The sequence below is a fragment of the Manis javanica genome, chromosome 9 (genome assembly GCF_040802235.1).
Source record: "Manis javanica isolate MJ-LG chromosome 9, MJ_LKY, whole genome shotgun sequence".
Lineage (NCBI taxonomy): Eukaryota > Metazoa > Chordata > Mammalia > Pholidota > Manidae > Manis > Manis javanica.
The window spans coordinates 113,562,234-113,577,049 of NC_133164.1; the positions used below are offsets into that span (position 1 = coordinate 113,562,234).

The 14,816-nt window shown below is 41.3% G+C and overlaps 1 protein-coding gene across 1 annotated transcript in view; it reads left to right on the plus strand.

The window, feature by feature from the left end:
• The first annotated feature begins 683 nt into the window (after positions 1-683).
• The window catches only part of PHLPP1 (PH domain and leucine rich repeat protein phosphatase 1), a 198,348-nt gene continuing 184,215 nt past the window's right edge, over positions 684-14,816 (plus strand). Inside the window, exon 1 of the mRNA XM_073213186.1 lies at positions 684-2,346. Within this exon, the coding sequence (XP_073069287.1) occupies positions 828-2,346 (1,519 nt within the window). The 5' untranslated portion in view covers positions 684-827. The remainder of the gene's footprint in view (positions 2,347-14,816) is intronic.

Below are 14,816 nucleotides of genomic sequence, written 5' to 3' on the forward strand. Positions count from 1 at the left end.
AGCCCAAGCTTTCAATTAGCAGGGAAATCGAAAGTCTTCTGGGGAGCGGGAGTGGGCGGACTGGGTACTAGCTAATGAAAATTTCCCAGCATAAAGTGTAACAGCAGAGGGCACAGTACCCACTGCCCAAGGCCAGCTACTGGCAGCAATGGGCGGGCAAAACCTAACGATTTCTGGAGCTTGTAGTTCGCCACGTTTCCCGCGGGCGTGTGCGTCCCCGCATTAGGACTACAACTCCCGAGGCGCCTCGCGCGCCGCTCTCTTCGCCACCGCCCAACTCCGAGGCCCGCGCTGGAACTTCCAGGGAAATTGCCCCCGCCCCGCCCCCGTACGCACCCGTCATGTTTGTTTACCCTGAGGCCCCGCCCCCTGCCCTCCTCCGGCTGTCCCCACTCCTCCCGGGAATGCGGTCAGGCTACTGATACATATTCATGAGGCCCGCGTGGAGCTCCGACCCTGCCGGCCCCCCCCGCCCCCCGCCTTCCCGCTCCCTGCGCTTGATTAATATTCAATGAGCCCAGCTTCGCGGCTGGTTCGCCACGGCGAGTGGGGGCAGCGGGCGGGGCCTGCGCTCGGGAGCCGGCGACCCGGGTGGGGAGCGCGCCGGGGGGCGGGGGCGGCGGTGCAGGCGAGCGCGCGGGATGGGACACCGACACACCGACGGAATGCTCCGAATTGCCACATAATCCCCTGGAACGGCCGCGGCGAGCGCCATTGGCTTCTCTCTTCTCCGCGCGCCGCCGCCGCCGTCTCCCACCTTCGCCTCACCGCCTCTCTCTGCGCCCGCTGCCTCCGGAGCTGGGGGGGAAGCGCGGAGCCCCACCGCAATGGAGCCCGCTGCCGCGGCTACGGCGCAGCGACTCCCAGGGGCCAGCGGGGAGGACCGAACTCCGGCCCCAGCGGCCGCGGCGGCGGCCGGGGGCGGCCGGAGCCCAGAGCCTGCGCTGACCCCGGCGGCCCCGGGCGGCGGGGCGTGGGAAGAGGCTCCCGGCCGGGCGCAGCCGGGGCCGCTGCCGGGCCGCGCGGGAGGCACGGGCCGGAGGCGGCGGCGCGGCGCTCCCTTGCCCTCCGCCGGCGGGGCCGTCCCGGGGTCCGCGGCCGGCAGCGGCGCCAACTCCCTCCTCCTGCGGAGAGGGCGGCTGAAGAGGAATCTGTCCGCGGCCGCCGCCGCCTCGTCTTCGTCCTCGTCCTCGTCGTCGTCGGCCGCTGCCGCCTCGCTCCCCCCCGGAGCCGCCGGCCTCCCCGCCTCCTGTTCGGCCTCGGCTTCGGCGTGCACCCGGAGCTTGGACAGGAAGACGTTGCTCCTGAAGCACCGGCAGATGCTGCAGCTGCAGCCGTCGGACCGGGACTGGGTGAGGCACCAGCTCCAGCGGGGCTGCGTGCACGTCTTCGACCGCCATATGGCCTCGACCTACCTGCGCCCGGTGCTCTGCACGCTGGACACCACTGCCGGCGAGGTGGCCGCCCGCCTGCTGCAGGTGGGCCACAAAGGCGGCGGCGTGGTGAAGGTGCTGGGCAAGGGGCCCGGACCCGCGGCCGGCGCGGAGCGGCCCCCGGACGCCGGTGCGCGACTCGCGCCCGCCGCGCCGCAGGACTTAGGGCCCGCGCCGGGGAGGAGCGGGCCGGCTGCCGTCGGGGACCCGCCGCGCGCCCCTCCCGCGGACCTGCCGCTGCTCCGCGGCGCGGACGGATGGGCTCGCCGGGCCCCCCGCACCAGCCCCGCGCTCTCGGACTCCAGCCCGGGAGAGCCGGGCGCCCCGCTCCTTCCGGACGGCCCGGCCGCGGGCCCGGCCTCCGACACCGAGAGCTTCAGTCTCAGCCCCAGTGCCGAGAGCGTGTCCGACCGGCTGGACCCGTACAGCAGCGGCGGCGGCTCCTCGTCGTCGTCCGAAGAGCTCGAGGCCGATCCGACCCCGGCCCCGACAGGGGCTCCGGGCCAGCCGCGCCGGCCGGGCCATTCTGTGCAGCCGCGGCCGGGAGCGGGCGCCTGGACGGCTTCCCCGACGGCCTCCCCGAGTCCGCCGCAGCCGAAAGCCCCGAGGGGCGTCGACGGCCCAGGCGAGGCCGCCTGCGATCGGCCTCGGGAGGAAAAGGCGGCGGCAGTTGGAACACTTAGCGGTCCCCCGTCAACCCCGGGTGGGAACGGGGTTACTGCGGAGAAGATGCCTCCACCGCCCACCCTGTACGTGCAGCTCCACGGAGAGACCACCCGGCGGCTGGAGGCGGACGAGAAGCCATTGCAGATCCAAAATGACTACCTCTTCCAACTGGGGTTTGGGGAGTTGTGGAGGGTGCAGGAGGAAGGAATGGACTCGGAGATTGGCTGCCTCATCCGCTTCTATGCAGGTAAGAAAATCATTTGCACTTTGACGTGTGGGGTGTAAACATTTCCAGGGCCCGAGGAATGAGCCAAGTCGGCTGTGGGTTTACCCAACCCGACAGTAAACGCAGGTCCTTGGGAGTCTTGTTACTTTACAGCTTTCACGTACAATCTGTAATAGTAATGTGAGCGATTTTTTTAATCCTCGAGTTTTCGTCAATCTTGAGGGCGCAGAGGTTGGGAAGCAAGGTGGAAGAGGTGGCAGAACCACCGGAAATTCGAGGAAGCAGATACTCCTCAAAGAGGCAGTGGTACATTTATTAATGAGAGTGTTTCCTTTGGGCTCCCTTTCTGGGCATGTTGCATTTGAGGCAGTTTGGGATTTCAGGTAAATTATCACGTGCATGTAATACAGACAGAGGAAAGTGATCAAGAATGCGTCGTGACACTCTTCCCTGCGTAATATACCCCCAGGAGCTCGTTCTTTGTCAGCTGTGCACTCGTTCAGGTGTCATGCTTATTTGCGCACCTAGTCCTCTATAGAAACCTAAGAAATGTGATCCTTTGAGTGATTTTTTAGATGCTTTTTTTCCCAGAGCTTTTTTTTTCTTTATTTCAACTTCCTCTGCAAGTTTGAATCTTGTATCAAAAGTGATTTTGCCTTCTTCCTTCTCTCATTTATTATTTCTGGCCTTTAGAGCCAGAAGTGACCGTTGCGGTGTGACTTGCAACAGGGATCTCAGTAAGACTTTAAGTGGTTAGAGTGTGATTTAAAATCCTAATTTTTTTTGTTCTACATTAAAGTTCTTTTTTATTTTTCTGTTAATCTATTCCAGCTTTACTGAAATATAATTACGTGTTAGATCAAATTCTTGACTAGGGGTGGCTAATGTTTCTCTTTTCGTTAAAGACTTAGAGCTGGCACTAAGTTAGGGATCTATAGATTCTGGTTGTTATATATGAGCTTTATAAGTTGTTTGCATCCTTTTCCTCCTCTGATTTGAAGAATTATGTTCTCAGTGATAAGGATTTTTATTTAGAATAGAATTAGCCTAACAAAATTAGGTTAAATCTTCCACAACTTTACTATTCTAGTTTGTGCGTGATGGTGGAAAAATAATTATACTTGTAACTTCATTGATCTGTAGCCATTCTTTCTGATGTGTTTTTGGTCCAGCTTGTGTCCTAGTGGCAGTTTAATCAGTTTCAACGAAGAAAGCTTTACTGCCGCGTTGAAATATGCAGCACCATTAGTGTTCCTGGTGAGGTGTTCCTCTAAGTGTCATTGAAGTGTTTTCTGTAATTCAGGTGGATTTCGGATGTATTTTTGTCTTATAAAGAAAACCTTATCATAATAAGTCATAGTTAGGATATTTGCAGTATCTGAAGATATTGTCCTAACTGGATGACATGTCTAAAAGTTGATGGCCTAGAAAACAGGTGATTTTTTAAAAATGTAGGAGCAACAACTATGTCATTGTTTCCTGTAGCTCATGTAATTTGTAAAATACTTTTATTTTACAAAAGCATGAAGCGATAATCACACTTGGAGTGAGAACATTTTGTTAACATGAGAATGATAAATGCTCTTATTACCAAACTAAGTACACTGAAGGAAATACATAAGTATGTAGCAAGGGATATGTTAAACAAACAGTATTGAGCATATTTTTTTTATGGAAAAAGCTCTGCAATCTTTGTTTTCCTCATGGTTGATTATGTTGATCGTGATGAATGTCCATGGGAATGGTTTTGGATGTCATAGTTAGGATATTTGAATCTTTGGTTCCCCTTTGTCTCTTCAGATGTATCTAAAGTATTCTAAGTGAATGATGTGAAATTTCAAAAAAATTACCTCAGTATAAAAGTGGCAAGTGGTTAAATCTTACCTTTCTGGTGTGGTCATTTTAATCTTTTGTTCTTTATGAAAAGCAGTAATTGTTACTTCATTCTAAACTTACTTGCTCTTTTCTATATGCACAGCGTAAATATGTATTTGCCTCTATGTATACACTAGTAAAAATAACTAATGGGGAAGCCACACACACTGTCAAACCTATTCTTGAATTTGAAGCCAGTGTACAGGTGTCCTAGAAGGAAGGTGCCTGGTTGTTATAAAGCTGTCTAATTGCTTATTGGTTTTTATGCAGAGTTGAATTTATTTTAATCCTGAGTTTACATACCAAATGTCTCTGTGTTGATATTCATTTGCCGTAAAACAAGATTTAGCATGTAGTGAGTCCACTTGCATTTTTGCAAGAAGTTTAGTTTTTGACCAATAAAAGGGTTTGTTATAAGGTGGTCTCACTCATTATGAGAACATTGTCAAGACTTCACGTGTAGTGAAAGTTTGTACCAAGCCGGAGGAGATTCCTAGAAATTATCCCTGTTTGGCAGTGGAATGCAGGACACCCAACAGGGAAATGTTACATTTTGGTAGTAAATTCTTTTCCTTAGGAAGAAGAGAATTAATGTTTGTTTTAGATCACACATTTTAAGAGGGTGTTGTGTACCATATTTGGAGTTTTTGTAATTTTACATATAATTTACTTTTAAGTGTATTTTGCTGTATAATACTTTTGTTGATACATGCAGTTGGAGCTAAGGATAGGCTAAGAAGCTGCCTTTGAAACCCTTTGCATATTGTCCTGTTTTTAAATTAAGCTCCTTATCTGCTCTCTAGTTTATCAAGTTTTATCTAGTCAGCTGCCTTTTTTGAATTCTTGTTCAACTGAGGTCTTTCATTCTCTGGAGGGTCACCTTTCACTTAAATTTTAGTATTTTTAACCTGACTTGTTATTTTTAAAAGGCTTTGAAAGCCATTCGTGATTGCTTTGAATATTTAAATATTTATTTGGGTAAAATAAAATGAAAGTCTTTAATGAACTAAAAAGCATTAGACAAAAGGTGCTATCTATTACAGAGTTGTTAATGAAAAGTTAGCTTGAAAATTGTTATGGCACCTTTCAAACCACCATTCTCTTAGCTGATTTAAAATATGAAATATTTAAATGGTTTTATCTGAAGTTACTAGTCTGAAGTATGTTACAGTCTATCAACACTTAATTTCCTTTTAAATTCAGCCATCTTAAATTTTACCTGTAAGAGAATAATTTTAGGTTACAAAAATTCAACAATTTAAGTTGACGTAAGTTATGGACTTCAAAACATTAATGAGTTTGTGTTTTGGACCCTCTGGGGAGTCCGAATCAATGATGAAGGGCTGTATTGAACTCTATTTTTTAGTTTTTGACTCTTTTCTACCACCTCTTAGATTTAGTAGTGTAGCTACTTCAGTTCAAATTGTAATAGTGGGAAAAGATGTTGACAGAATGGAGAGTGCACCCACTGTGTCTAGTGAGCCTTGGACAAAATATTTTTATGTGTGACTTCTTGGGATTGCCCAGGAGAAAATCTCCTTACCCTTCTCACATTTCTCTTTTTCTCCTCTGGGAACGATCAAACCTTACATGTTTTCCTATGTGGAAACTGAGAAGGGTGGTTCAGCATTAAGCTGTAATATTGACGAGCAGGATCTTATTACTATAATTACAGCAGGATTGAGTAACGTGCTATGAACATGTGATACCCATGTGTGCTTGAACAGTCCTTTTAATTTTCAGAACAAAAGGTCTAACTTAGTTTTTGTATGTTTAAATTTTATATTTGTTGTTTTTGATGTAAACTCATGCTGCCTTTTCCTTTAGAACTGTGGTTTGATGACATCTTTTCATATGTTGGGTTTTATTATCTTCAAAATCTTAAAAGGGCTTTCACATAAATTATCTCATTTGTTCTTTCAGAAACATTATTGGGGAGGAGTTGGTGTCAATCCTCTTTTTAGATGGGGAAACTGGTGAGCAGAGAGGTTTGCCTCTGGCTTGTGGTTTTTTCAGTCCTTGGCAGAGCTGAGAATAGAGAGCTTGGATTATTCTGTTTTGCAATTCATATCACTTTCCATGAATTGGTGCTGAATTTCATTTACACTTGAATTTTTTCTTGTTTTTTTTAAAAGCATTCAGAAAATATACTATTTTTGTTGGTAATGAGGTGATACAATGCTCTAGTCCAAAGTGGTATTATTCCTTGTGAAATGTGGATGATCCTATCTTTATCATGCTGTCTTTAAAAACGTGAAGAACCAAGACTGGCAAGTTAGACGGTCCAGAAAGAATACTGAACTGTTCTCAGTATTCTGATCGCAAGTAGTCATTCTTGCATTGAGTTGGTATGAAATGAAGTTTACCTACTGACTCTTTATTCTCATATCCAAGCATGCCTCACTTGTTAAACTGTAAATTTTCATTGGCTAGAGAGAGTTAGCACTTCATCTGAAAAGTGGGTAACTTTTGAGAGTAGAGGTGTGACAATTTGGCTCCTTAAAAAGATAGCCTTACTTGGAGGTATTGAAAATAACCATCACGAAAGGTTTGCTTAAACCTTTTATTTAAAAATAGAATGACTTGTATTTTAGTAATCAATAGTGCTTTATTGGTGTCAGTATGGTATTGTACAATGTTTATGATTCATATGTAATATAGAGCTTAGAAAGTAACCTATGCTCCCTGCATTCATAGTTATTCCTAAAGTAGTGTGTCTTTTGTGCTAATGGTAGGGCTTAATGTGTGTAAATTAGTTTGTAAAGTTTCTGTCTTGGAAGTTGTATCCTTTTGTTGCTATAAGATTATTAAATCAGCTACCTTAAATGATTGGTCATCCAAAGATGATTTTTTAAAGAGCAAGGTGTTGTTTCTTATTTTCTTTCTTTTTGGAACCCTGATTTTGACTTATTGGTAACATATCATTCATTGACCTTGTATATGATCCAAGCCTTGTATAATACTCGACATTTTAATTTAAACATTTGTTGTATTGAATTTGTGGAATTTTGTTAAGCAACTGGTGATACGTGCCCTGATTCTTCAGCCTTCCATCCTGCTTGAGTCCCCAGGGATGTGCTGAACACACGTACACACAGAGGCATTTCTCCCATGGGAGGAGATTTTGGATGTGCCACATACTATTAATGTCTTCTGTTTCACGTGAGTGAAGCTCTATGCGGATTTTGAGAGAGCAGTTCTAAGTTTTCTTAGAGTTAACAGGTGTTTTTTCCCCCTTTTTCAAAGGCGTCTCTTACCTCAACTTTGTGATGAATTTAATGAGGCATCTGTCAAATGAGGCATCTTAGATTTAATGATTTTGTTATGTGCCAGGGTTGAACACAGTTCAGTCTATCTGTTCAGGAGAAGGGTTTAATTGTTGTACCATGAAAGTTGAGAGATCCTGAAGCCACTCAGTAGAAAAGCTTTTCCTTTAATAAAGATGCCTGACATTTTGAAAAAAAGATGTTATCGAAGTGTTCAAAACAGTCTAGGAAAATTAAGCCTTTAAAAAAAATCCCACCTTCTAAAACCCACTCTGCCACTGTAATTCCAGGCATCTGGTACAACACTGGTAATGAGGGGTTTTGAATCTGGTCTCAGTCCCTGTGCTTCTAGGGCAAACCCTTTTATACTTACCTTTGGTTTTCTAAAGATAGTATAATTAAAACAAAACAAAAAAAAATTGACCATGTGGATTCTTCACATCTTAGGTATTTATAACCTAAGTCTGTGATTGGTTGTTTTTGGATTTGTATGAAACTTCAACTCTAGGCCTTGGAAATTTTGATAAATTGAAACTCAAGGATCTGGAAAGAAGACTTTAATGACACTGATTAAGAAACATTAGTATACTTGGTTAACTACCCAATATCAGCTCTTTCAAGTTGGGTAATACTGTACTTTAGAATCAAGCGTAACAACAGTCACTGGATTACTGAAGTGTTACTATACTTTGATAGAGGTTAAATGGTTTTGTTATACATATTATATATTTGGTATACAAGTCCGGTATACCTTTTAATCTGTTAAATGAAGCAAAGTGTAATCATCCCATACTGACACATTCATGTTGAAATAATGTTTCCCTGTTGTATTTTTACATTTGAGATTGCATTAATATATTGTAATATGTATTTAATGATAAAGTGTCTCATTGAGTTATAAGTTCACTGGCCTCTAAGTGTGGAACCTGTAAGTTCTATTGGAAATTAAGTGAAAAATTTTATCTGTAGGACGTACATATTTTGTGTTGGTAAATGTCAGCACTTTAGCAAAAGCAAAAAAATATTTAGAAATTTTTGTCATATACTTTCCCAGGTGAAGTTTGCTAAAGATAAACTAGTCTCATTTCCAGTTGCATGAAAGCATTCAGTTGAAGACTGAATAAAATTTGAAATAATTTGGTTTTGGATCTTTTCAATAATGAGTGAAACATCTAAGTAGAAATTTGAAGTTTGAGATAATTTTAATTGGTAGATTTTTTCCCCCTGCATTTTCAAGCAGGAAGAGCTTTGTATTCGTTGCTGTGTACTTCTACTCATACGTCTGATGGAGAGCAGTTAAAGAATGAATCTTTCATGTCTGCCTCTGTTAATAGTACATTAGAATGTTTGGACCTTCTTTTCAAATATGAGGCAAGTTTTAAATATAGCTGATGTAAGTATGATCTGTACTTTTTTCATTGCCTATTTAATAATTACTTGGGTTTTACAATTAGTTCACTCCTGGTACATGATCCAAAGAGTGAAATTTTATACACAGAACCAGTTTTTTAAAAAAAATCTTTATTGTTAATTATGAGAAATATATTCCTAAGGAAGTCTTCCTTTGTTGCCATCCACGTATTTTGAGAGCCTGTCTGGCTGTATCTCAGTGCTTGAATGGGTGCTTAATTGTGGTTTCTGAGTTGGCTGTTGTGTCCCAGGGTCAGGGGAAAGTAACCTTGTTTTTCTCAAAAACTGCTCTGAGAAAAATTTTTTATGGTTTTATCTCACACTCTGAGAGAAAATGGTCTGTAGTTTAAAGAAACTGGTCTGCGAGTTGGGAAACTTGGTGTGGTTTTGGCCATTCATTTTACCCTGTCCTGGGCTTCACTTTACTCATCAGTATTAACAGTGAGCTTGGAGTAGAAAATGTCTAAGAGCTCTTCCAAATCTCAGCATTCTGGGCTCCGTTAGAGAACCTTTTCAAATGAGGACAAAGTTGTAGCTGTTTTAAATTCTTTAAGACCTGTCCATGGGTTTAAAACAGTCAAATCCCTGCCTTTTCTTAGCGACAGAGGAATGGATTTGGACCTAATAATACACACAAGATAATTTGAGATAACCAACCAAAGCAGACCACCTTTTTGATGTAGATTAGGATTAATGACAATAGATAATGTTTGATTCACCCTCTTCCTCTGGTCCTATCTCTCTAAGTAGACTTTAGCGTGCTAGGGATGAATTTAATGAAGTACAGCCTTTTTAAAGTTAAAGTGAGATTCTTAAATTGATGCATAAAGCAAGATGCTTTCTTAATACAGTTTATAAAGTTTACTTTAATGATAAGTCTGTATTTGAGGGATCTAAATGTGGAAAACTTACTGGTTCATTAGCTTTAATTGGTGGTGAGCTTTGTGCCTGTGTATTTGTGCCTAGAGTCAGTAGGGGAAAAAACACTCAAAATAAAATTTTTATACTGTTATTTTCATTAGATTATAGAATTTAGGATCCTTTGGAGATCCTAACATCTGTATTTTTATAGGTGAGGAAAGCAAGCCTATAGAAGTCAAGTGTCTGGTCTAAGGTCATTGACCAAGTCAGTCTCAGAATTAGGAATAGCACCAGGATTTGGATTATCCATCCATCCATCCATCCATCCATTTTCTTTCTTTTCTTTTCTTCACTGTAAATTTACATGCTTATTCTCTTTGGATCCACCTTGTATTTAATATTCCAAATGAAAGTTAAAAAAAAATGGAGTGGGCTTCACACATTGGTATTTTCTCTGTTACTTAAAGATGTTTCTATTTTTTTTTCATTCTAATTATGCTCTTGAGACATTGCTTATCACTTGACAGATTATGGGGGGCCATGTCTAATGGAACAGTTGGGTATTTTAATTGCATAGATGAAATCAGATTTCATCGGTGATACTCTCCTCTTGGGGATTTATGATAGAATTTTAAAGCTGATGGATGGTTGGCTGGGAGGGGTTACAGTGCTGGATAATCAGGAAATCAATGGTGATTTGCGTGGTACTTAGAAGTTGAAATTACTAGAATAGAAATGTTGGAAAAAGATATTGAGTTTTTAAAAATATTAGGGAGAAAAATTTAAGAACAGATATGGAAAGAATTCCCATTTAGACATATATTTTTTAAAAAGAGTCAGTATTTTATTATTTACTTCAGTATTTTTTTTGAAGAAGAAAAGATGTCTTCTCACAATGAAATGCGCATACTTACTCAGGTGCACATACACAGTTCTACTTTGGTGTGATATAAGAAAAAAATTGAAACAACTCAGTTCAGTAATCTCTGGACTTCTGTAGTTTGCTGGTTTTGGAATTCTTTATAATGAAATCTGCTGCTGCTTTGAATATCTCCTCTCTTTCTAAAAAAAAAAATTAAAAATTCTCCTATTGGTAAAAATATTTGTGACTATTTTTAGGGGTGAGAGAGAGCTTCCTTTCTGTATTAGGTTCCACTTTGATTTAATCGTTTGCCTTAAGCAAAAGTTTTAGCTTCTCTTATAGGGAAGCTAATCTACAGAGTCAATTCCTCAAAGATGACTATTCATTTTTAATATGAGGAAAGGAACTTTTTAAAGTACAGAAGTATAAAAGGGTAAAAATACATTGGATCTGGCATGTGAAGTATGTACTCCAGATGCTGAAGCAGAGGGAAAGTACCTCTTGATGGTCTCCTAGGTGGCATGGCCTGGGGCAGCTGACAGTAATAAGGATCTCTCCTAAGGAAAGAAGGAAACAGCACTGGAATTGAAGGAGGCTGGTGTTCTTGCTTACGTCACACATGCATTCTCCACTGAGTACTGAGGTGGGATGTAGTGGGAGATGGCAGTCATATTTATGGACGGGAGGGGAAAGGTAGGGTAAATAGTCTCCGGTGGGGGAAAAAACCTCATTTTAAAAAAATTTGCAGTTCTTAAATATTTAGAACATTTTTTCACATAATATTTGGTAACTTATTTCTGTTGTGAATGGCCTATTCATAAACTTTGCCCATTTTTTTTGTTTGATATTTGCCTTTTTCCTACTGGTTTATAAATGTGTTTTGGGGGGCATATTTATAGAGACTAGCTTTGTTTCATAAGTCACTAACTTTTTCTTACCTGTTACACTCTTATGTCAGTCTTTTCCTCTAGGTATTCAGGGTTCTGTGCCATGCTTAGGGAGGCCTCCCCATCCCAAGGTTAAAAAATTTTTTTCCCAGTATTTTCTGTGGTATCTTGTAGTTTTATTGTCTATGTTGAAAATTTTAATCTGTCTATTGTCAAAATGATAGGATATAAGAAAGAATGAATTGTCCCATACTTTCTATTGGATAATAAAGTTATTTCTTCACTCATTTAAAATGCCACTTTTCCTGATTTATACTTTTTTTTTAACTGAGAGACAGGGATTAACATCTATGATATAGAACAGTGTAAGTTTACTAGCTGTTTTGAATTTGTTGAGGAAAAATAGGGAGAAAGGGAAAGTTCTTTATCTGATTCCTACTACAATTCTTTTCTTACTGCCTAATTTCCTAATAGCTGTCTGTACTATTACTTTTAGGATGGCAACTCATGTACTTCTAGAATATGGATGTATCAAAATAGTCCTTTCTTATGGATCCCTAAATGGCTGGGGTGGGAGTGGGTTAGCTGGAATATAGAATACTGTTTGGATATGGCTTCTTCCTTTATATACTAGAAATCTTACATATAATATATAGAACATGCTTATATGCAGAGATATAAAGCAGTGATTCCCATTCTCCAAATTTTGAACTCTTTGAATAATTTATCTTGGATTAGGCACTGATTTCAGATGGTTATTTATGCTGAAGAGATTCCCTTTTTCTGGAGAAATTCTGGGAACTACTCTGAAAATCACTGTGAAGTATGTGATTTACCTTTTAAATAGACAAAAATGAAGACTAATATACCCATTGAAATCAGTAACGACTTTGGCAGTGGTGCTTTGAGGTTTTCTTTGGATGAACTGAGAAGGTGTTTCCATGCATAGTCAGGAACTGAGATGACAAGAATATAATGCAAAATAATTGTTATGAGATAGCTGAAAGCTGTGGTATGGGACCAGTGTGCTGATGGAACCTGTGTTGATTGAGCGCTACAGGTAAATGAACTCCCAGAAAAAATGTAGTTTTAGTGGGGCTTGGGGAGGGGAAAAGTCATGGATGTCAAACATAGCAAAGTCAAACTAGAACACCTACTAACTTTGCTGAGGCAGGTTTTCATGGTCTAGCGACCAATCCTTAGTTATTAAGTGATTGCTTGACAAAAATTGTGCTACTCTTGCATTTTGTGGCCATCTAAGAGTCTGATAGAGAACTGGATTTCTTTTGTGGGCTTTTAGTTGTGTTGCCTAAATTCCAAATCATCTTAACTCTAGACATGAGCACATTAACACTTACTGGAAAAATTTTAGGGTTCTGGAGAGACCTATTGCCTTAAAATACTAAATGAAGGAAAGTTGCAATTGCCAAACTTATTTCTTTCTTCCATAATGACATAAGATGACCTTTTTCTTTAATTTGAAAAACAAGTACAATAGGATTAATTATAAGATACCCCACTGTATATAATGTTCAAGAAATTGAGTAGTATTTTGTTACTTAGCAAACATATCATCCTTACTGTGCTGGGCACTATTTTAAGTACTTTGTATATGTTAACTAATGTAATCCTCTCAACAACCCTATGAATTAGGTAACGTTATCACTCCAATGTTATAGCTAGAAGATCTGAGTTATGAAGCAGTTTAGTAACTTGTCTGGATTTGTACAGTGGACAAGATGTGGGCAGAATGCAAGTCCAGTTATCTGATGCTAGAGTTAACTAGTAAGTATCCACCTTGGTTTGCTGAATGTGGAAAATTTATCCCTAATAACCTTCTGGGACCAGATTGGGCAGATCAGTGTGTGGGAAGCATAGACTTTGAAGTAGTTAAGGACTGGACTTGAGTTCTGGCTGTGCCACTGACCCCAGAGCTCTGATTTTCCTTCTCTGTGGAAAGAATAATACCCAAGTGCCACACAAGGTTGTTGAGAAGATCAAATGAAATGAATGAAAGTATCTAGGATGACAGTGTTAGTTACAAACCAAGCCCTAGTCTAGGGTGGAAACAGCACTGAGATTAACTAGGCACCTAGATTTGACTGTGAGCTGCTTCTTGCCCTGAAGTGAAACCTACAATGAACCCATTAACCTCCTTAAGCCTCATTTATGAAAGAGAAACGTGATAAATTTGCCGCAAAGAACTTCGTTTGAGGTTCAGATTTGAGGCTATATGTGAAAGTGCTTTGTAAACTGTGAGATGTTACACAAATGAAGTGTGGTTTTATTCTTTTTAGCAATAGTAAATTGCTACAAATGTTAATTAGAGTTAATTAGGGCTCATTAGGGAAGATGGGATATACTGTTACTCAGTGTCACTGGCCAACTATATGCCTTTACTCATTCATTCATTACCATGAATATCTACTATTTCAAAAGCACTTTTGATTCAAAGGTAACTAATTTGAATTTTCTAGGATCCCTTGAAATGCTTATAGATTTGAGGGCATGTTAGCGGAAACAAGCAGGTCAGCATGTATGATACAGTGGTGCAGAGTGCCCTAATAGAGGCACAGTGTTCACAGATACATAGTAGCAGTAAAGGGGAGGGGCTCCCAGCTCTGTGTGTGAATCCTCAGAGAGCACTGGAGCCAAATCTTGAAGGACCAGAAGGAGTAGACTATTGCCATAATTCTGGAATCCTGAACTGTTTGAGGAGTCATTAGTTATTAGAACTTAATAGTTCAATGTCCAATCAGACTGCATTTAGGATTAGTAATTCCAGTTTAGTCCTTTAATGTTTCCTAAGTACCTATCTAGGCATCTAGGCCTTTTTATCCACTTGAATCATTTGGGCTCCATAGTTTGATATCATAGTTTGTAAGGATCTAAGTTCTGGGTTAAGCAAATACTAATTTTGCTTTTTGAAAAGAAAATACAAATGGGCACATACTTGGTTTGCCCTGAAGCCTGGCAGGGGGCCTGCAGTATTGAAAGACATTCTCTTATTTCTTGTTTTAAGGTCTTGTGTGGGTTTTGCTTTCCTCAGATTTATGAGATTTATGGGAAGTGCTTTGCGTTCTTCCATAGGCAGTTACTTTCTTTTAGTTCAGAGTCGTGTAGACCAATTAATGTAAAATTTGGAAGGCAACGAATTGGTGGTAATCTGGGGGTATTATTTTTAACTTTGCCCATCTACTTTCTGGATCTTCATTGATGAAGGTTTTTTTTTTTTAACTTGTGTGAACTAGGAGGAAACACAGTTCTTAAGTGTTCATTTAACCAAAACAGCATGTCAGCTCTTTAATCCATGACTGTAAAACCTGGTCT